The sequence below is a fragment of the Pleurodeles waltl genome, chromosome 2_2 (genome assembly GCF_031143425.1).
Source record: "Pleurodeles waltl isolate 20211129_DDA chromosome 2_2, aPleWal1.hap1.20221129, whole genome shotgun sequence".
Classification (NCBI taxonomy): Eukaryota; Metazoa; Chordata; class Amphibia; order Caudata; family Salamandridae; genus Pleurodeles; species Pleurodeles waltl.
The window spans coordinates 1,160,069,595-1,160,092,610 of record NC_090439.1 but is presented as its reverse complement, the minus strand read 5'-3'; the positions used below and the strand labels follow the sequence as shown (position 1 = coordinate 1,160,092,610).

Sequence of the window (23,016 nt, the reverse complement as noted above, 5' to 3'; positions counted from 1 at the left end):
CGAAAAAAGAGCCATAGGCGCGCCTGTCTGTGCATCAAAGGACCCTTCTGTGGTAATGGACCGGTTTAGGGTCAGTTAATGGAACTTTGTGAAACTTTCAATTATGAAAAAACTGAGGCGTTTTCTATTCCTCGTCCTTCTCGTTTCTCCACCTCTGTTGCCTTTTCTCCTCTGACATGCTTTCCCCCCTCTCTCTGCCTTTATGACCGTGTGTCCTTGTCTTCCCCGTGATTCTTCACCCCCCCTTTGTTCCTCCCTCCCCCGCCCTATCCCTTGTTCTCTTGGACTGAAAGTCCTGGGGTCACTTGTAATTTCCTGTATTTCTCTCACCCTTCTTCCCAGAAATAAACCCCCCGGGGCCCAGTCTGGGGTTATTTACCGGCTCTGGGGCCGAGGCTGCTGCAGTCAGAGCTGAACTTGCACATTAGCGCTGCGATGCCTCGTCCTGGGCAGTAAGCGCTGTAGCCATGCAATTACAGTACAATTAGCGGCCTTATTTAGTGGAGCAAAGAGGAAAGGACAGCAGTGTTTGAGGGTGTTCACCTGTTCAGCAGCGACCAGGGAGCAACTTAGACAAAAAAAACTCAGATAAACTTGAAATAGGGAATCCGGGGACATTCAAGAGAAGACACAGAGACACCCCCACTTTATATAGAGATTGAACAAGGAGGTCCCAACACACACAGGAGGACGGGACACACAGACACCCCCACTTTACACTCAGAGAGAACCAGCAAGTCCCAGCACACACAGGAGACACACAGACCCGCCCACTTTACAAACAGAGAAACGAAACTTTCCTTCCCCTCCCTGCGTTTCCGGGCTCATGGCCGCAGCTCAGCTCACGGGTCTCAGAGATGAGGCCACTTGTTCCATCTGTTTGGAATATTTCACGGACCCGGTGTCCACGGAATGTGGACACGTCTTCTGCCGCTCCTGCATCACACAGAGCTGGGAGGGGAGAGATGGAAACTCCCCCTGTCCACAGTGCAGAGAGATATCTCCTGGGAGAAGCCTCCGACCCAACAGGCAACTGGGAAACATGGTGGAAATGTTAAAACAGCTTCACCTGCCCCCCGTGAAGCCCCCGGAGGAGAATCTTTGCGAGAAACACGAGGAGAGACTGAGGCTGTTCTGTGAAGAGGACCAGAGGATGATATGTGTGGTCTGCCGAGAGTCCAAGGACCATAAATCTCACACAGTGAGTCCCATCGAGGAGGCTGCAGAGGAGTGCAAGGTATGTCAGCGGGTGTTACGGGATCACAAGTTAAGTCACTCCCTGAGAATTATAGGAAAGCAGGCCTGGTCCTAGAGGTGAAGACAGGTGGGCCTGTCCCACCCAAGGAAGTGACTTGGTCCACCCTAGGCCATTCAGATCTGGAAATTCACTGTTTGTTGTTTGGTCACCGATTGTGTACTTAGGACTACAGTGAGAAGGTTGTCCATGAGTAGAAAGGTATGTCACAGCCCTGGAATCACAACCCCACATTGATCCCCCTAGAAGGGGCTGCAGATGTACAAGGTTTGTCTGTATCTATCCAGGTATAAGTTATTACTTACTAAGGGCTCCATGGAGATTTCTTCCCAGGAGCACAGAGTTGGTCTGGAGGAATTAAGAGATCGATTATTTCACTGCAAGTACACCATAAAGAATTCAGCACCAAGTGTGAACCCCATAGAAGAGGCTTCAGAAGAGAAGAAGGGATGGTATGTCTGTCACAACCCTGTGGTCACATGTCCCACACCTTGAGCCCCACAGACAGAAGATGCTTCAGAAGTGTACAAAGTATGTCTGTGGGTGTTTACGGTTTACCGGTGAAGTCACCCGGCGAGTCCCATAGATAATGCTGCAAAGCATGACAAGTTTTGTGCTTAGATGACTGGAAATACAAGGCATTCCTGAAATTCAATAGAGAGGGGTGACAAAGATCACAAGGTTTGTGAGTGGGTGTTCAGGGTTCATATATGAAGAGACACTTTGTGAGTTCATACAAAAGGCTGCAGAAGAACACAAGGTGTGTTGGCAGGAGTGCAGTGATCAGTCATTGCGTTCTGAGGGCTACAGAAAAAAGGCAACCCAACAGCAAAAGGCATGTGCGTCACATCTTTGAGGTCACAAGGCTCCCACCCCAAATCCCAAAGAAGAGGCTGCAAAAGGGCACAAGTTATGAATATTATAGACCTGGAATCACACATCCCACACCTCGAGTCTCATAGGTATGTCTTAAGGATGCCAAAGAGTACACTGAATGTCAGTGAGCTTTCAGGGATCCTGAGTGGTTCTATGAGCTTTATAGAGAAGAACGTCCAAGACCTCTGTCTATGACTCTTTTGGTTTCTCGAGCAGTGGTCAAAAGTCTATTAAGAAGGTGGCCCAGGTGTGCATAGTATGTGTACCCCAGGATTTCAAGCACTGTGGGTGCTTAGAGGTTTAAAGTGGTCCTGCCTGCTCTATAGAGAAGGAGTCCTGAGAGTACACATTGGGCCTTATTACAACTTTGGAGGAGGTGTTAATCTCTCCCAAAAGTGACGGTAAAGTGACGGATATACCACCAGCCGTATTACGAGTCCATTATATCCTATGGAACTCGTAATACGGCTGGTGGTATATCCGTCACTTTACCGTCACTTTTGGGACAGATTAACACCTCCTCCAAAGTTGTAATAAGGCCCAATATGTCTAACTTAAGCGGTGCTCTGTGCTCTGTAGAGAAGAAGGCTCAAGAGAACACGATGTGTCTTTGTGAGACCTCAAGGGCGCTGTGGGCTCTGTAGTGAAGGAGGTACAATAGTACACATAAGATGTTCTGGGATCTCGGACAGTTCCGGGGGCTCTATACACAGAGAGAGCCAGGAGTACAGGTTACGACTAAGTCCGATTCAGGATAACAGGTCTCAGACAGAGATCACAATTGAAGAAAGTGCAGAAGAACACAATGTATGGCTGTTGCAGCCCAGGGCCACTATCCACAAACTGGCCTCTGGCAAACCAACCCCCCATACACCCAACTCCACACTGTGCATGGCCTTTGGCCCTACGCGGTGGGAGTTTGGTGTTTGAATGGGTGTATTTTGTTTCCTAGTGGGCTTCAAATCTGCAGATCCATTGTGGATTTACACCAGGAGTCGCACTGGGTGTGAGGAGAGGCCTCTTTTTGACATGGTTAGCCCTGCACTTTTTGCTTGATGTATGATGTAGCCTAAAATTGCCCTGCTATTCAGGTGCCCTGGGTCAGAGCTCTTTCCCTAAAACTGTTGTGGTGCCCTGGCACCTTTAGCTACCACTATAAGTCCCTGGTAAATAGTACTTGGGTACCCAGGGCATGGAGTTCTAAGGGTAGGCCCCTCAGGGCAGCAGCACTGATTGTGCCACCCTCTAGAGCCATGCATTCCAGTACACCCAGCACTGCCATTGCAGGCTGTGTGCCGTGATGCAAACCTAAAAAGTAAACTCGACATGGCACACTGCCTGTGTGCCCTGCCAACTACACACTGCAAACATTATGGGTAACTCACCCCTCTGGCAGGCCTTCTAGACCTAATGCAGGGCACACCATACTGTATGTGAGGGCATAGCTGCATGAGCAATATGCCTCCACTATGTCCTTGTCAAATCTTAGGCATAGTGAGTGGACAGCGTAGCCATTTTAATACATGTGCTGGACACTGGTCAACACGGGTTTCTCAGCTACATGATGGCCACTCTGAACCCTGGGTTGTTTGGTATCAAACAATTCAGAATGATAAATCCAAACTGGTACCAGTATGTGATTTATCTCTAAGTGTACCCAGGGGTCACCTTAGAGTTGGCCCCTGCAAAAGCTAGCTATCCTGGCATGGTTGCCGACTGGTTCTATTCAGCTTGCCACCTCCAGACAGCCAATTTACAACCGTGGGGTGAGAGATTCTTCTCTCTCGGTTGCAAACAAAGCCTTCCTGGGTAGAGGTGCTTACGCCCCCTACCTCAGGAATGTTCACTGTCCTGGCAGAGAGCTGCAGAGGGCCTACCGCCTTTGAAACTCGACCCTGGGCCTGCTGCTAGCATCAGATGGCTGCCCCCATTGCAAACCCCCATTGCAAATCCCCACTTTTGGCAGGAAAAACAGTGGGAAACCACACCACACAAAGGACAGGAGGAGTGGCCCCACCTGGCATGCACCACCCCTAACGTGTTGCCTGTGAGGCAGAGCCTTCATTTCGTTTTTCCTCCATTTTGGATGGAAGGAAAATAGCCAGTCAGGTGTAGGGAAGTGACCTCTGCCCACCGGAAGTGGTCACTTAGTGGGTGTTATAACCAGGTTCTCCCTAAAACGCCTATTAAATCCAGTATCTAATGGGCATCCCTAGACCAGGAAATCAGATTCGACAGACAAAAATAGACCAGCACCAAGATGATCCAAAGCACAAGAACTGTTTTAGGAAAGTACCCTCTTTTTGACATGTTACCCCCAATTTCTGCCTGATGTCAGTGTGTTTGACTGTGTCACTGGGATCCTGCTAACCAGGACTCCAGTGCTTATGCGCTCTCTCCTCTCAAATCTGTCACTGCACACTGGTAACCCAGTAGTTCATCCCAAATTGGCATACTGGTGCCCCCTTGAGGGCATCAAGTTTCCAGGGGATCCCTATGGGCTGCAGAATTACTTTTGCTACCCATAGGGAGCCCATACAAAGGTGTCTGCAGGACTGCCAATACAGCCTGCATGAAATGGTGCATGCACCCTTTCACAGCCATTTTTCACTGCACCAGGTCACTTATAAGTCACCTATATGTCAGGCCTTCCAACCCTGAAGGCTGGGTGCAAAGTACCTGTGTGTGAAGGCACCCCTGCACTAGCAGAGGGGCCCCCATGTTGTCCAGGACCATTTTCCTGGACTTCGTGAGTTCGGGGACGCCATTTTACGCGTGCACTGGACATAGGTCAATACCTATGTCCAGCTTCACAACACAATGGTAACTCCGAATATGGCCCTGTAAGGTGTCTAACACCTGGGAATTGTATGCCAATACTGATTCTAGTATTGGTTGAACAATTCCATGCTGTAGGAAAGTACCATCTTGCCTGGCATGTTAGCCCCATTTTTACTTATATGTATGTTTGTTTTTGCCTGTGTCACTGGGATCCTGCTAGCCAGGACCCCTGTGCTCATAAAGTATGCCCTGTATGTGTTCCCTGTGTGGTGCCTAACTGTATCACTGAGGCTCTGCTAACCAGAACCTCAGTGTTTATGCTCTCTCTGCTTTTAAAATTGTCACTGCAGGCTAGTGACTAATTTTACCAATTCACATTGGCACACTCAAACACCCTTATAATTCCCTAGTATATGGTACCTAGGTACCCAGGGTATTGGGGTTCCAGGAGATCCCTATCGGCTACAGCATTTCTTTTGCCACCAATACAGATCTCAGACAATTCTTACACAGGACTGCCACTGCAGCCTGCGTGAAATAACATCCACGTTATTTCACAGCCATTTTCACTGCACTTAAGTAACTTATAAGTCACCTATATGTCTAACCCTCACTTGGTGAAGGTTAGGTGCAAAGTTACTAAGTGTGAGGGCACCCTGGCAATAGCCAAGGTGCCCCCACATCGTTCAGGGCAATTTCCCAGGAATTTGTGAGTGCGGGGACACCATTACACACGTGCACTACATATAGGTCAATACCTATGTGTAGCGTCACAATGGTAACCCTGAACATGGCCATGTAACCTGTCTAGGATCATGGAATTGTCCCCCCAATACCATTCTGGCAGCCCAGTCCCAGGAAGGCAGAACAAAGGATTTCCTCTGAGAGAGGGTGTTACACCCTCTCCTTTTGGAAATAGGTGTTAAGGGCCTGAGAGTAGTAGCCTCTCCTGGCCTCTGGAAATGCTTTGAAGGGCACAGATGGTGCCCTCCTTGCATAAGCCAGTCTACTCTGGGGCCCCCAGCCCTGCTCTGGCGTGAAACTGGACAACTGACCTGCACCTCCCCAGGCGAGGTGCCCAGAGCTCCTCCAGTGTGTCCCAGACCTGTGCCATCTTGGATGCAGAGGTGTGAGGGCACAATGGAGACCTCTGAGTGGCCACCTCCTGATAGGTGCTTACCTCTCTCTGTAGCCAATCTTCCTCTGAGGGCTATTTAGGGTCTCTGCTGTGGGTTTCTCTTCAGATAACGAATGCAAGAGCTCACCAGAGTTCCTCTACATCTCCCTCTTCAACTTCTACCAAGGATCGACCGCTGACTGCTCTAGGACGCCTGCAAAACTGCAACAAAGTAGCAAGACGACTACCAGCAACAGTGTAGCGCCTAATCCTGCCGGCTTTCTCAACTGCTTCCTGGTGGTGCATGCTCTGAGGGCTGTCTGCCTTCACCCTGCACTGGAAATCCTGAAGAAATCTCCTGTGGGTTGACGGAGTCTTCCCCCTGCTACCGCAGGCACCAAACGTCTGCTTCACCTTTCCTCTGGGTCTCCTCTCATCTTGACGAGCCTGGTCCCTGGAACACAGGAGCTGGATCCAAGTGACCCCCACAGTCCAGTGGTCCTTCTGTCCAAATTTGGTGGAGGTAAGTCCTGGCCTCCACACGCCAGACAGTAATCCTGTGTACTGCGTGAACTGCAGCTGCTAGGGCTTCTGTGTACTCTTGCAGGGATTCCTTCGTGCACAGCACAGCCCAGGTCCCCAGCACTCCGTCCTGCATTGCTCCACTCGCTGAGTTGACCTCCGACTTCGTGGGACCCTCTTTTGTGTTGCTGAGTCGACCGTCATGCTCAGATTTCTTGAACGCCTGTTCAAGTGCTTCTGCTGGTCCTGCCTGCTTCTGCGTGGGCTCCCTGTGTTGCTGGGCGCCCCCTCTGTCTCCTCCTCCAAGTGGCGACCTCCTGGTCCTTCCTGGGCCCGGGCAGCACCCTTTATCCTCAACCGCGACTCTTGCAGCTAGCAAGGCTTGTTGGCAGTCTTCCTGCGTGGAAACAACTCTGCATCCTCCAGCACGCCGTGGGACATCTGACCAAAGGAGAAGTTCCTGGCACCTTCCGTTGTTGCAGAATCTTTGGCTTCTTCCACTCGGAGGCAGCCCTTTTGCACTTTCATCTGGGGTTTAGTGGGCTCCTGCCCCACCTGGACGCTTTTGTGACTCTTGGACTTGGTCCCCTTCCTTTACAGGCCCTCAGGTCCAGGAATCCATCTTCAATGCTTTGCAGTCAGTTGTTGTCTTTGCAGGATCCCCAATCTCGACTTTACTGTCTTTTTGGAGTAGTAGGGTAACTTTACTCCTACTTTTCAGGATCTTGGGGTGGGGTATCTTGGACAGCCTTAGTGTTTTCTTACAGTCCCAGCGACCCTCTACACACTACACTAGGCCTAGTGTCTCTTCATGGTTCGCATTCCACTTTCAGAGTATATGGTTTGTGTTGCCCCTATGCCTATTGTCTCCTATTGCATTCTATTGTGTTCTACAGTGTTTGCACTACTTTTCTAAGTGTTTTACTTACCTGATTTTGGTTTGTGTATATATATTGTGTATTTTACTTACCCCCTAAGGGAGTATATCCTCTGAGATACTTTTGGCATATTGTCACCAAAATAAAGTACCTTTATTTTTAGTAACTCTGAGGATTGTGTTTCTTATGATATAGTGCTATATGATATAAGTGGTATAGTAGGAGCTTTGCATGTCTCCTAGTTCAACCTAAGCTGCTCTGCTACAGCTACCTCTATCAGCCTAAGCTGCTAGAACACTACTGATCTACTAATAAGGGATAACTGGACCTGGCACAGGGTGTAAGTACCATTCGGTACCCACTATAAGCCAGGCCAGCCTCCTACACATGCACTCTGGGGGCTCCACAGTGGACCCCCAGTAGTGCCATACCAGCCCTCTGAGGCTTTCCAGGCAGCCCTAGCTGCTACCACCTCACAGACAGGTTTCTACCCTTCTGTTTCTCTAGCAGCTTGAGCTCAGGAAGGCAGAACAATGTATTTATTTTGGGAGAGGGGTGTTACACCCTCTCCCTTTGGAAATAGGTGTTACAGGCATTTTGTAGCCTCCCAGAACCTCTGTAAATGCTTTGAAGGGTCACAGAGGGTGCCCTCCTGTCATAATCCAGTCTACACCGGTTCAGGGACCCCCAGGCCCTGCTCTGGCAACAAACTGGACAAAGGAAAGGGGATTGACCACTCCCTTGTCAATCACCACTCCAGAGGTGGTGCCCCGAGCTCCTCCAGAGTGTTCCTGGGTTTTGCCATCTTGGATTCCAAGGTGGTGGACCACTCTGGGAGCATCTGAGTGGCCAGTGCCAGCAGGTGACGTCACAGCCCTTCCCTGATAGGTGCTTACCTGTGTAGCTGACCAATCCCCTTTCAGGGCTATTTAGGGTCTCTCTCCTGGGTTCAGATTCGGATTGCATGACTCCAGCAGGAATCCTCTGTAGGAGGCCGGCATGGCTTGTAGTGGGTACCAGAGGTACTTACACTTTGTGCCAGGTCCTGTTATCCCTTATTAGTGTAGAAGAGGTGTTTCTAGCAGCTTAGGCTGATAGAAGGTAGCTATGGCAAAGCAGCTTAGGCTGAACTAGGAGACATGCAAAGCTCCTACTATACCACTGGTGTCTTATGCACAATATCATAAGAAAACACAATACACAGAAGTACTAAAAATAAAGGTACTTTATTTTTATGACAATATGCCAAAAGTATCTCAGTGAGTACCCTCAGTATGAGGATAAGTTATATTCACAAGATATATGTACACAAACCAAAATTAGGTAAGTAATAGCAAGAAAAGTAATGCAAACAATGTAAAGTTACAGTAGATTGCAATAGGAGCACATAGGTATAGGGGCAACACAAACCGTATACTCCAAAAGTGGAATACGAACCACGAATGGACCCTAAACCTATGTGAGCTTGTAGAGGGTCGCTGGGACTGTAAGAAAACAGTGAGGGTTAAAAAAAATAGCCCACCCCAAGACCCTGAAAGGTAGGTGTAAAGTGCACCTACTACCCCCAGAGAGCACAGAAGTCGTGATAGGGGGTTTCTGCAGGAGGAAAAACACCAGCAATGCAACAACAGTGGATTTCCGGACCTGAGTACCTGTAAGAGAAGGGGACCAAGTCCAAGAGTCGCAACAGTGTCGAGAGTGGGCAGGAGCCCAGGAAATGCCAGCTGAGGGTGCAAGGAAGCTGCCATCTGTTGGAAGAAGCTTGGAGTTCTGCAAGAACGAAGAGGACTAGGAACTTCCCCTTTGGAGGATGGATGTCCCACGTCGTGAAGAAGCTTGCAGCTGTGTTCACACGCAGAAAGACCGCAAACAAGCCTTGCTAGGTGCAAGGGTCGCGGTAGAGGTTTTTGGTTGCTGCTGTGGCCCAGGAGGGACCAGGATGTCGCCACTTAGAAGAGGAGACAGAGGGGGCACCCAGCAAGTCAGGGAGCCCTCACAGAAGCAGGCAGCTCCCGCAGAAGTACTTAAACAGGCATTTGGAAGGGGAGTGAACCGGAGTCCACCCGAAGTCACAAAAGGGAGTCCCACGACGCCGGAGGACAACTCAGAAGGTTGTGCACTGCAGGAAGGAGTGTCGGGGACCCAGGCTTGGCTGTGCACAAAGGAAATTCTGGAAGAGTGCACAGGAGCCGGAGCAGCTGCAAATCATGCAGTACCCAGCAATGCAGTCTAGCGTGGGGAGGCTAGGACTTACCTCCACCAAACTTGGACTGAAGAGTCACTGGACTGTGGGAGTCACTTGGACAGAGCTGCTGAGTTCCAGGGACCACGCTCATCGTGCTGAGAGGGGACCTATAGGACCAGTGATGCAGTCTTTTGGTGCCTGCGGTTGCAGGGGAAAGATTCCGTCGACCCACGGGAGATTTCTTCAGAGCTCCTGGTGCAGAGAGGAGGCAGGCTACCCCCAGAGCATGCACTACCTGGAAATAGTCAAGAAAGCCAGCAGGATGAAGCGATACAAGGTTACTAGTAGTAGTCTTGCTACTTTGTTGAGGTTTGCAGGCGTCCTGAGCAGTCAGCGGTCGATCCGTTGGCAGAAGGTGAAGAGGGAGATGTAGAGGAACTCTGATGAGCTCTTGCATTCGTTATCTGGTGAGATCCCCAAAGCAGAGACCCTAAATAGCCAGAAAAGGAGGTTTGGCTACCTAGGAAGGAGGATTGGCTACCAAGAGAGGTAAGAGCCTATCAGAAGGAGCCTCTGACGTCACCTGCTGGCACTGGCCACTCAGAGCAGTCCAGTGTGCCAGCAACAACTCTGAATTCAAGATGGCAGAGGTCTGGGGCACACTGGAGGAGCTCTGGGCACCTCCCATGGGAGGTGCAGGTCAGGGGAGTGGTCACTCCCCTTTCCTTTGTCCAGTTTCGCGCCAGAGCAGGGCTGGGGGATCCCTGAAACGGTGTAGACTGGCTTATGCAGCGATGGGCAGCATCTGTGCCCATCAAAGCATTTCCAGAGGCTGGGGGAGGCTACTCCTCCCCAGCCTTTCTCACCTTTTCCAAAGGGAGAGGGTGTAACACCCTTTCTCTGAGGAAGTCCTTTGTTCTGCCATCCTGGGCCAGGGCTGCCTGGACCCCAGGGGGGCAGAAACCTGTCTGAGGGGTTGGCAGCAGCTGCAGGGAAACCCCGGAAAGGCAGTTTGGCGGTACCCGGGTTCTGTGCTAGAGACCCGGGGGATCATGGAATTGTCACCCCAACACCAGAATGGTATTGGGGTGACAATTCCATGATTTTAGACGTGTTACATGGCCATGTTCGGAGTTACCATTGTGACACTACACATAGGTGGTGCCCTATGTGTAGGGCACGCCTGTAATGGTGTCCCCACACTCACAAAGTCCGGGGAATTTGCCCTGAACAATGTGGGGGCACCTTGGCTAGTACCAGGGTGCCCACACACTAAGTAACTTGGCACCCAACCTTCACCAGGTGAAGGCTAGACATATAGGTGACTTATAAGTTACTTATGTGCAGTGAAAAATGGCTGTGAAATAATGTGTGCATTATTTCACTCAGGCTGCAGTGGCAGGCCTGTGTAAGAATTGTCAGAGCTCCCTATGGGTGGCAAAAGAAATGCTGCAGCCCATAGGGATCTCCTGGAACCCCAATACCCTGGGTACCTCAGTACCATATACTAGGGAATTATATGGGTGTTCCAGTATGCCAATGTAAATTGGTAAATTTAGTCACTAGCCTGTTAGTGACAAATTTGGAAGTAAAGAGAGAGCATAACCACTGAGGTTCTGGTTAGCAGAGCCTCAGTGAGACAGTTAGGCATCACACAGGGAACACATACAGGGCACATACTTATGAGCACTGGGGCCCTGCCTGGCAGGGTCCCAGTGACACATGGACTAAAACAACATACACACAGTGAAATATGGTGGTAACATGCCAGGCAAGATGGTACTTTCCTACATCCTCTGCATCCTTTACTTCATATTCTACCGACGAAACTGCTTCTGGACCCTCCAGGAACTTTACAAACTGCAACAGAGAAGCAAAGATGACTTCTGCCACATTGTATCTTCAGCTTCTGCCAGCAACTGCAACTGTTTCTAGGTTGTGCACCCTCCGAGGACTGCCTGTCTTCAGCCACCACCAGAAGAAGCAAAGTAATCTCCCTAGAAGTGAAGGAGTCACTTCCCTGCTTCAGCAGGCACCCCTTTGCAGCGACGATCAGTGGTGTGGGTCCCCTCTCCTGACGACAAGCATTGATCCAGCAACACAGGTGGTGGACTAAAGTGACGCCTACCATTGACTTTGTGTTGCAAAACTTTGCACCTGGATTAGCTGTCCAGTGTTCACCAGTTACAGATTACATTTTGTATTCAGTTTAGCCTTAGATTCATTCTGCCTATTGACTTTATCGTAGTATTAGACACTGCCATGTTAAAGGCTGCACGTGATTTTCCACATTGTAAACTGTGCATTCTGTCTTGTTTCTGTCCTTTTTCTCACTCGGGGCTTTGGTTGATAAGGATGTACTCAGATGGCATGGAACGCCCTTGTTTATATTTGTCAATTTGGGATTATGGCCAAACCCCAACGTGTTATTTTGAAAGCATACCTAAACTAGCCAGCATGTTTGAATTGCGAAATGAGGGGTTTTTCCAGAAAGCTCCTTTTGATTTTTTAGGATATAAAAAGACCCAGTGCGACAGTGAGAGGGTCAATTGCCTTAATCAGGATTCTAGGCGTCAGATGCCTGATATCTTTCCAGTGAGTGTAGAGATCTCTTGCTGGCATGAGAAAGATGAAGCACCTGACAGGCCCTACGGTGATGCATTTTTAATTAATTACTTGCTTTGCATTAAAAAATAGATACATATATTTGCTATGTATATTGCAGTGGAGAATCATTTTGGTATGTTTTCCTTTCATTGCTGTGACTATTTTTAAACGTGTGCTTTCAACATGCTAATCTCCTTTTAGGAACCTCGTGGTGAAATAATAAATGTCTTCTTTGGATTAAGAAGTGCATTCCAGAGATTGTTTTCAGCTGGGTAATTAGTGAAAAGCAAAACACTTGGTCCCCTTCTTCCATAGGTCTTCAGGTCCAGGAATCCATTGATGGTGTCTTGCAGTCTCTTCTGGTTCTTGCATTATCTTCTATCACATGTTCTTGTGTGTTCCAGGAAATTTACTGTGATTTACTCCTGCTTTCCTGGGCTCTGGGGTGGGTTCTATTACTTACTTTTGATGTTTTCTTACACTCGCAGGGCCCCTCTATACACTACATTTGCCTTCTACTAATTTAGTGTATGGTTTGTGTTCACCCTAGGCGCATTCCTACCTATTGTGATTTTCACTATTTGCACTGTTTTCTAACTGTTTGTACAGCTATTTCTGCACTCGCGTTGTTGCCGGCACATTGTTTGGAGGGCAGGAGCCCTTGAAATCTTTCTCACGCTCCCGCCGTCGCGGGAAGCGCGTTGTTGCCGGGACATTGTTTGGAGGGAAGGAGCCCTTTAAATCTTTCTCGCTCTCCCGCCGTCGCGGGAAGCGCGTTGTTGCCGGGACATTGTTTGGAGGGCAGGAGCCCTTTAAATCTTTCTCGCGCTCCCGCTGCGCGGGACGCGCGCGGGCGGCGCCCGGGCCAAGGGCGGGCCCGTCCTTGCCCGTCCTTGCCCGTCCTTGCCCGTCATTGCCAGGAAGAGGCAGGGCAGGGCCACCCCCCTGACATTTTTCCAAAAAACCTTTTGGACATCGGGATTAGGCACCTTACAAGTGTTTGGTTGCCTGAAGGTACTGTGTTGATGCTCTGCCTGTTCCCCCTTGTTTTAAATATTTTAGTATTGAAGTAATCGTTTTTATGTACTTAAATATAGCCCCTTGAGTAATCCTGCCATTAAATTAATTAAATAAATTACATTACATTTTACAAGCATGGGTAAAAGGAAACACTCAAAACTGAACAACCCAATTTTAAAAGACAGTTCATCTATATTAAAATATATCTCTGGGGCGATGGGAATGATAGATAAGGAAATCGCTACTGTTGAAGGGAAAATGTCATCATCTAAAGAGCGCTCCCATGAATCACTAGGGTCCACACCATCGCAACACAACTCCCCATCCAGCGAACATGGGGATGGACATTCAAGAGTAAGGCTTACAAATGGCTGCGTTAAAGACTCTTCGAACCTAATTTACTCCATGGATGAAATATCCCCTGTCGCCAAGCGACCAAGAAAACCAGAGGTAACTCCGGTGGACAAGACCGCCAAAACAATGCCAGTGATAGACCCAAGAACTACCCCAACTAAAAAATATTCAAGAAAATCAACGCGGAAGAAATCCCTAACCTCAGCTGGAGACACTGTTCGGACTCTCCTTATAAATCTTCACGACACAGTGAACCAGTTGAAATCATCTATCGGAACCACCTTGGACTCTGTCGGAGCGCCTAAAGGGGGTGGAGTCTAGGCTTGAGGCAGGTCTTGTAATAATAAAATCCCTACAACAGGAACACATGATTACTCAAAGCAAGGACCCCAGAAGAACATCGCGCTCCCTAGAACGCGAGAACACCAGACACCGTATTCCACACAATAGGCCAATCAGTTCACACCAAACTATTCATCCTCAGACCGAACTTCATACTCAATCAATACCTCCCTCGCTGTATCACTCTATCCAAGCCTCCTTTCTATCTACTACACCACATAATCTTTCTCCAGATAACAAAATTCTAAACCCCACACTTCGCAAGACAGCAAGTAGTGCTACGCATAGGGCAGCAACTACCTATCACCACTCAAATCCAGGGAGAAACACAACTAGTAGGAACAAACCCCCGAATCATATCTTCCTCCCTAGCGACTTGCTACATCTCCCCCCGGAGGTCACACCATATGTTGTGGTCTTGGCTAATGTCCCACCGATAGACGATCAACAACATGAAACATGGTCGGCCTTGAGAAACAAGGCCCTCAATTGGATTGGGACCCGAATGGACCCTGGCTCAGTGAGGACCCTTTTTGATGACATAAAAATGGTCAGAAGAATTAAATGGATAGGGAACAGCATGAAAGTACTAACTGGAGATTGTGTGGTCCTTTCTTTTGGTTCACCAAACCTAGTGAATAGAATTATCCATGACTTAGGAGCCAGACAAGTTACCCTACAAGGAATCTCGCTACTACCCCTGGGTTATTTCTATCAAAGACCAACGGGGAATAACTTCATCCACCCACAGCGAGCTGTAGCATCCTCACCCAGCCCAGACTTATCTATAACATGCAATAGATTTTACCCCCTTTCAACGTTGGAAAATATAGATTGACTGGATATGAAACAGTCAGCCCTCCCTGAAAGAGCAGCCAAAACAACTTATATACCAGGGACGGACCCACATAAGGGAGCCATATCACACACTATGGTTCCTGTAAGAAATGAGAGTTTACCTTACCTAAGCCAGGCGATGATCCCAAACGTATACTAAACTCAACCAACAGCATTACCCCCCCTTCCCCCCCAAAGGACCAGCACTGTAACCCTAAGCAGTACCCTAATCAGAAACCGGAACTAGCTTTACTATTCTGGAATATTGCAGGCCTAGCCAATAAGCTAGACAATGAGATTTGGGCCAATTTTTTAGTAGATTACTCATGTGTTTGTCTACAAGAGACGTGGCTCCTAACTCCCGCCCATATAAATGGCTATAAAACATTTCATACTCCTGCCGAGCAGTCAAGGCATGGTAGACCTAAAGGGGGACTGTGCACATATATTTCCAACAAATTACCCCTACAGAATTTAGAGATGCAATTTACAAGTCCATATTACCAATTGATTGAGAGTAACCTGGACCACAAGACCCACTTAGTCATTATCAAGTTTTATAATAATGCTGTTCCAGGAGAATTCTCCAATATTTTAGTGGGAATGGAAAATGATTTAAAAAAAATATTCGGAAAAAACAATCGAGAGATCCTATTGATATGGGGGGGTGATTTTAACGTCCATCCGTGTGAAGAAATTTCAGATAAGATATGTGTTTGGGACTCGGAAGGCATAGGTACAAGCCTCCACTTCTCTCATAACGCTCAAGGAGAGGAAATGAACTTACTGGCTCAAACCTATAACCTCTAATTTGTAAATGAATTAGTTTTGGCCGATCCACAGTTTAAACCAACGTATAACGGAAGGGGCGCAAATACAGTGATCGATTATGTCCTAATGTCTACTCACTTCGCTCACTATCTTACAAACTACTCATTGCATGACATCGCAATTAGCGATCACTATCCTCAGAGTATGAATCTCTTAATATCTCCCCTTTTAGTAGCTAGGGAAGATAGTATTATACTGGCAGATGATATTGAACTGGCACCGCGCAATGGATACACTATGAAGTGGGCCCAGACAAACCCCAAGTCTTTATTGAAACAGGTAATACGCCAATGTAAACATGCCTTCGCAGACTGTCTAAGAGAGAACCCACATCCAGGGCAATGTCTAAGTGCGTTTACAACGATTACACAAACCATAAAAGAAGCCCTCATTATTAAAAGCAGTAAGGTAGAGAAAAAAAGGATGTGTGGATGGTTTGACCATAACTGCACCCAAGCACATAAGAGACTGAAAAAGGCCCTTAATGCCCCAAAAAGGTGCTGGAGTGATATATGCAAACGCAGACAGGAATATAAGACAGCAATAAAGAAAAGGAAATTGACTATAAAAACAAACTTGTGGGAAACCCTCCATCTAGCAAGTCGTAAGAAAGATAACATACTCTTCTGGCAGACAATAAATTCCCCCATGCTAGGGGACAGTGACATTCCTAGGATGGAAATTGCCATCTCCGAAGAAGACTGGGTAGCACATTTCTCTAATATATATTCCCTGTTGAGTGACACACTAGACCATACCCACGACCACGATGCACAGGAAAGTCCGCGCCTAATCATAACCCCCCAATTTAGCCTTCAGGAGGTAGAGGAAGCTATAATAGAAAGTAAATCAGGGAAAGCGCCAGGCCCTGATGGCGTTCCGATGGATATATTCAAGGCCAATGTTGAGCTGTGGGGGCCTGTACTGACGCAGACACTGAGGGCTATCTGCATATGCGGACCCCTACCATCTTGGAGAGACTCTAACATAATCCCAATATACAAAAAGGGTGACCGCCTTAATCCAGCCTGTTACAGGCCAATCTCCCTGCTGGACACAACAGCTAAAATAGCAGGGAGAATAATTCTGAACAGGCTACAAACATGGGCAGAGGAAAATAATGTTCTAACCCCGGTCCAGTATGGATTCCGAAAAGGAATCGGAACAGTGGAACAAAGTCTAAATCTAAGTCTTATTATTGCAAAGTATACTAAGATCAGAGCAGGCAACCTGTACCTGGCCTTTATTGACTTATCATCAGCCTTCGACTGTGTAATTCATGATAAATTATGGGATATTTTAAACAGCATGGGGGTGGAACCGGCCATAATTCAATTTATTCGTGAAATGTACACAGGGAGCAGAGCAAGAGTGAGGTATGGCCTAAAAGGGGAATGCACTCGCCCCTTTGGTCTATACAGAGGAGTGCGCCAAGGCTGCGTTCTTGCTCCGTTCCTGTTCTCAATGTACATAAACAACCTAGACAAAGAAGTGGCCACTAAATGTAAAGATCTACCCCAAATAGATAACCGACCTGTCCCAGCATTACTTTATGCAGACGACACAGTACTAATGGCCAGGACCCCAATAGCTCTCCAGAAACTCTTAACAACCTGCATTACATACATGTCACAGCTGGGTCTTACTGTCAACCGCTCCAAAACGTTTATCATGAACTGCGGTGGGAAGCGCGGCAAGTCTTATAACATCACTATTGCAGATAGCAAGGTCGAAACCGCACAATTTTTTTTCAAACCTGGGCATAACTCTTCATAAGTTGGGTTCCTGGGCCAACTGCAGGAAGATGAAGAGAGTGCACTTGATCAAAACAACAATGGCACTATGACACTTCTCCAAAAGGCTTGGGGGATTACACCAGCTAACATGGTAAAGATCTACAAAGCCAAGTGTATTCCAGCTGTTACGTACAGGGCAGGAATTTGGGGTCATACAAACTGTGATCTAGTTCAGACTGTGGAGAATGATTTCCTACGACATCTGTTGAGGGTACCAAAAGGCACTTCATCGTACGTCACGCACTCGGAACTTGGGGTTCCTTTTATTGCAGACCTGATAAAGATACAGCCATTGCTATTATGGCATAAAGTCTGGACCTCGGAGCACACCAGTTTTAATAAGGCCATTCTTACCGATTGTACGAAGTCATTATACACATCAAGGGTACCATGGTTAAAATACATCACGACCTTTTTTGAAAAATTGGGCAACAAAGACTACTACTCAAATCCAGCCTTGTTGCAGAAGATATCTAGGAAGGACCTGAGCAAACTGGCATTAAAACACCTAGAAGACATACGCTGGGGTGTGGAATCAAAAAAAACTTCAGTCATTCACAACCAAATAATTTTGACGGCGGAGGGCATGCAGCCTTACTTGGCAAATATGGTACTCCCTTGCCACCGTTATGTCCTTACTAGACTTAGGCTAGATACGTTTCATCGCCTAGTTTCATTTCCAACTATGAATGATTGGTCCATCTTGTTAAAACCATGCCCCTGTGATGCAAAAACACCGCAATCGACAATTCATGTGGTCTTATTTTGTAATTTTTACGCCTACCAGAGGAAACGTCTAGTTGTTCCACTTTTAAGGAAAATTAATCTCCCCCAATGTCGCACAGCCTACGCCTGTCTCCAGTCACTATCTTCCTTAGAGACGTGTGGAATTTTAGCAATTTTTTTATGTTCGGTATTAAAGATAAGGAAATCCATGGGGGAGGTGTTCAAAATATAATCTACTGTGATAGGTTTCTTTCATTGTTGTGTTTTTTTTTTGTATACATTTTTATCGTTTTATCTATTTGACTTTTATTCTTTATTGAAACACATGTATTATAACCAGAGATCTTTTTTATGACTGTTATGTCTTTTATGACTTGGTGAAAGTCGAATAAAGATTTTGTACTACTACTACTACTACTATTTCTGCACTCTAGTGTATATACTGTGAATATTACTTACCTCCTAAGGGAGTATAGTCTCTAAGGTATTTTTGGCATTTTGTCACTAAAAATAAAGTACCTTTATTTTTGTAACACTGAGTATTTTCTTTCATGTGTGTGAGTACTGTGTGACTACAGTGGTATTGCATGAGCTTTGCATGTCTCCTAGATAAGCCTTGGCTGCTCGGCAGCAGCTACCCCCAGACAGCCTGTCTTCTAGACCCTGACTACATTTCACTAATAAGGGATACCTGGACCTGGTATAAGGTGTAAGTTCCCTTGGTACCCACTACACACCAGGCCGGCCTCCTACATTGCTGGTGCAGCGGTGGGATAAGTACTTGCAATTGCCTTATCACTCTGTCACCGGTGCTTTCCACAGGAAAGTGTACTCTATAACTAGAGCTATACAAATATATACATAGTACAGGATCTAGTCTTTTACTTTCTTTTCTAAATGACTAGGGGTTAGGTGGAGTAGGTATTTTCTTACCTCTCACTCTACTCTAACACTCACTACGCTATGTCTTCCTCTGAGGCCACCCCTGGAGTCATGGGAACTCTCTATGAGAGCATGACTTTCAAAGAACTAAGGGGGCTTTGCTCAGAGAGAAGATTAGAGGTAGGGAAGAATCCAAACAAGAATTTCATTTTGAGTCTCCTTCTCCAGGATTACTAGTAGCAGTCTGGTAATCAGGAGGAGGAGAGGGAGATTCTAGCCCCTTAGGGTCAGGGAATCACCCTGTAGATTCAGGGGAGGGCTCTTTCTATGATCTTCCACCTAGCAGACCTACTAGAGTAGCTGGCAGTGGGAGGAGTGCACACACAAGTAGGGCTCCCTTGACACCTAGAGGTCAGGTCACTAGAGTCCGCTAAGCTAGGGAAAGATCTACCTCTGCCAATTCTCATTTCACCTCAGTTTCTGAGGGGTCCCACACTTCCACTCCAGGTGATGACTCCATAGACAGGGAGCTCAGAAAGCTGAGGTTGGACGAGGCCAAGCTGACGCTGCAGCAGCAAAAGCTAGCCCTCAATAGGGAGGCCTTGGCAGTGGAGAGAGAAAGGCAGAGGTTGGGGTTAGTTCTCCCTGGTGGCAGCAGTTTCAGGAATTATGGTGCTAGAGAGAATACATTTGATCCCAGGAACTTGCACAAAATTGTTCCCCCTTACAAGGAGGGGGATGACATCTACAAGTGGTTTGCTGCACTTGAGAGGGCCTGTAAAGTAGTACAGAGGGTCCCTCAGATGCACTGGGCTGCTATTATGTGGTTGTCCTTTTCTGGCAAGGGGAGGGATAGACTTCTCACTGTCAGGGAGGAATATTCAAATAATTACAATGTTTTGACGACAACACTCTTGGATGGATTGGCTTAACCACTGAACAATACAGAATTAAGTTCAGAGAGACCAGAAAAGAGTCTTTACAAGATTGGACATACTTTGTGGACTGTTCTGTGAAGGTTGGTTACATGGCAGCAAAGTGTCTGACTATGAGGGTCTTTATAATCTGATTTTGAGAGAGCATATTCTTAACAATTGGGTGTCTGACTTGTTGCATCAGTACTTGGTAGACTCAGATCTGACCTCTCCCCAAGAATTGGGAAAGAGGGCAGACAAATGGGTCAGAACAAGGGTGAGCAGAAACGCTCATACAAGGGGTGACAAGGACAAGAAGAAGGATGGTAAGTCACATGACAAAGGTGGGGACAGAGATAAAAAGTCCAAGTCTTCATCAGGCCCACAAAAATCCGCTGGGGGTGGGCATAAATACTCTTCCAACCAGCAGAAAAAGCCTTGGTGTTACATGTGTAAAAACAAAGGCTATTGGGCAAGTGACCCCACTTGTCCCAAGAAAAACACCGAATCTCCCACCACCACCACAATCCCCACTGCTTCCACTAGTGCCCCTAGTAATAGCTGTGGTGGTGGGAACAATACTACAAATAACCAGTCCAAGGGTGTAGCAGGGCTCACTCTGGGTTATGTAGTGGGGGTTGGTTTAGTTAGAAAAACCACTGAGGCTGTTTTAGTCTCTGATGGTGGCATTGATTTTGCCACCCTTGTTGCTTGTCACCGTAACATGGATAAGTACAAGCAACAACCCCTTATCAATGGTGTCCAGGTTGAGGCCTACAGGGACACAGGTGCCAGTGTCACTACGGTGATGGAAAAACTGGTAGCCCCTGAGCAACACCTACTTGGTCATCAGAACCAAGTGACTGACGCCCATAATAACACTGTTAGCCACCCCATGGCTGTTATCAATCTCAACTGGGGGAGGGGGGTTATGTGTTCAAAGAAAGTTGTGGTATCCACTGACCTACCTTTAGAATGTCTACTGGGCAATGATTTGGAGACTTCAGCTTGTGCTGAAGTAGAATTGGAGGTTTATGCAGCAATGCTAGGCATTCCTGGGGACATATTTGCCCTCACAAGGGCTCAGGCCAAGAAGCAAGGAGGACAGGGAAACTTGGGTCCTGGAACAGTGGACCAAGTACTCCCAAATACAAGGGGTAGAAAGGGTAGACCCTTATCCACTATCCCCCCCTCCACTGAAGATTCCCCTTTTGATGAGGAGGAGTCTACTCCCTGTGCAGAACCTACACCAGAGGAGCTCCAGGCTGACACAGCTGAGCTTTTGGGTGCAGAGGGGCCTGCCAGGGAGGGGTTGAGTGTGGCAAAGCAGACCTGTCCCACACTAGAGGGTTTGAGACAGCAAGCTGTCAAACAAGAAGCAGGGGATGTCAGTGACTCTCACAAAGTGCATTGGGAAAACAATCTCCTTTACAAAGAGGCAAGGGACCCAAAACCTGGTGCTACCAGGAGACTAGTCATTCCCTTGCATTATTGGGAGTTTATTCTCACACTGGCACATGACATTCCCCTTGCTGGACATTTGGGGCAAAACGAGACCTGGGACAGACTAGTCCCTCACTTTCACTGGCCTCATATGTCTGAAGACACAAGAGTTCTGTTGCTCTTGTGTCACTTGCCAAGCCAGTGGTAAGACTGGTGGCACCCCAAAGGCCCCCTTGATCCCACTGTCTGTGGTTGGGGTACCCTTTGAAAGGGTAGGGGTTGACATAGTTGACCCCCTTGACCCTCCTACTGCTTCTGGCAATAGGTTTATCTTGGTGGTAGTGGACCATGCCACTAGATATCCAGAAGCAATTTCTCTAAGGACCACTACAGCTCCTGCAGTGGCAAAGCCCTCCTAGGAATATTTTCCAGGGTGGGCTTCCCTAAAGAGCTAGTATCAGTCAGGGGTAGTAACTTCATGTCTGCATACTTAAAAGAAATGTGGAAAGAGTGTGGTATAACTTAGTAATTCACCACACCTTACCACCCCCTAGACAAATGGGTTGTTTGAGAGGTTTATTAAAACTCTCAAAGGTATGATCATCTGAAATGCTGAGCAGGAGAAGGGATGTCCTATTGCCATGCCTCCTTTTTGCCTACAGGTAAGTACCCTAGAAGGGAGTGGGCTACAGCCCATTTTAATTCCTTTTTGGTCACCCTGTTAGGGGTACACTTGCACTTGTGAAGGAGGGGTGGGAGCAACCCTTAAAGCCCCCCAAATAAGATATAGTGTACTGTGTACTTGGGCTAAGATCTAGAATGGCTGAGTATATGGAAAAGGGCCACCAAAAACCTTCAGGCAAGCCAAGAGTTGCAAAAACAATGGCATGAGTAGAAGGCTGTCCTGACTGAGTACCACGCAGGACAGAAGGTGTGGGTACTAAAGCCTGTGGCACCCAGACCACTCCAGGACAAATGCAATGGCCCACATCTGATAGTGGAGAAAAAGGGTGAGGTCACTTATTTAGTGGACCTAGGCACTTGCAGAAGTCCTCTAAGAGCACTTCATGTGAACCTCCTGAAACCCTACTATGGTAGGGCAGACTTAACCCTACTCATGGTCACTGATGAGGTACAGGAAGAAAAGAGTGACCCTCTTCCTGATCTCTTCTTCAACACTGCACCTGATGGCTCAGTGAAAGGAGTTGTTCTTGAAGATTGACTTTCAGAAGAGCAAAAGGAGGACTGCAAGAACCTCTTAGGCCAGTTTTCTGAGCTCCTCTCTATGACACCTGGTCAGACCACTTGGTGTGAACACACCATAGATACTGGATACAGTTTACCTGTCAAAAGTAAGATGTATAGACAGCCTGACCATGTCAGGGACTGCATTAAATCAGCTGTTCAGAAAATGTTGGACATAGGAGTGATTGACCACTCAGATAGCCCATGGGCCAGCCCAGTGGTGCTAGTACCCAAGCCTCATTCTCAGAATGGATAAAGGGAGATGAGGTTTTGTATAGAATATAGAGGGCTCAAAGCAGTCACAAAGACTGATGCTTACCCTATACCCAGGGCAGATGAGCTGATGGGTACGCTGGCATCTGCCAAGTACCTAAGCACTTTAACTTGACTGCAGGGTATTGCCAG

The 23,016-nt window shown here is 47.5% G+C and overlaps 1 protein-coding gene across 2 annotated transcripts in view; it reads left to right on the top strand.

Moving 5' to 3' along the window:
- The first annotated feature begins 485 nt into the window (after window positions 1-485).
- Window positions 486-23,016, top strand: part of LOC138282996 (E3 ubiquitin-protein ligase TRIM39-like) — a 211,291-nt gene continuing 188,760 nt past the window's right edge. For both annotated transcript variants that reach the window (XM_069221091.1, XM_069221090.1), the window contains exon 1: window positions 486-1,237. In XM_069221091.1, coding sequence (XP_069077192.1) covers window positions 827-1,237 — 411 coding nt within the window. In that variant the 5' untranslated portion in view covers window positions 486-826. The remainder of the gene's footprint in view (window positions 1,238-23,016) is intronic.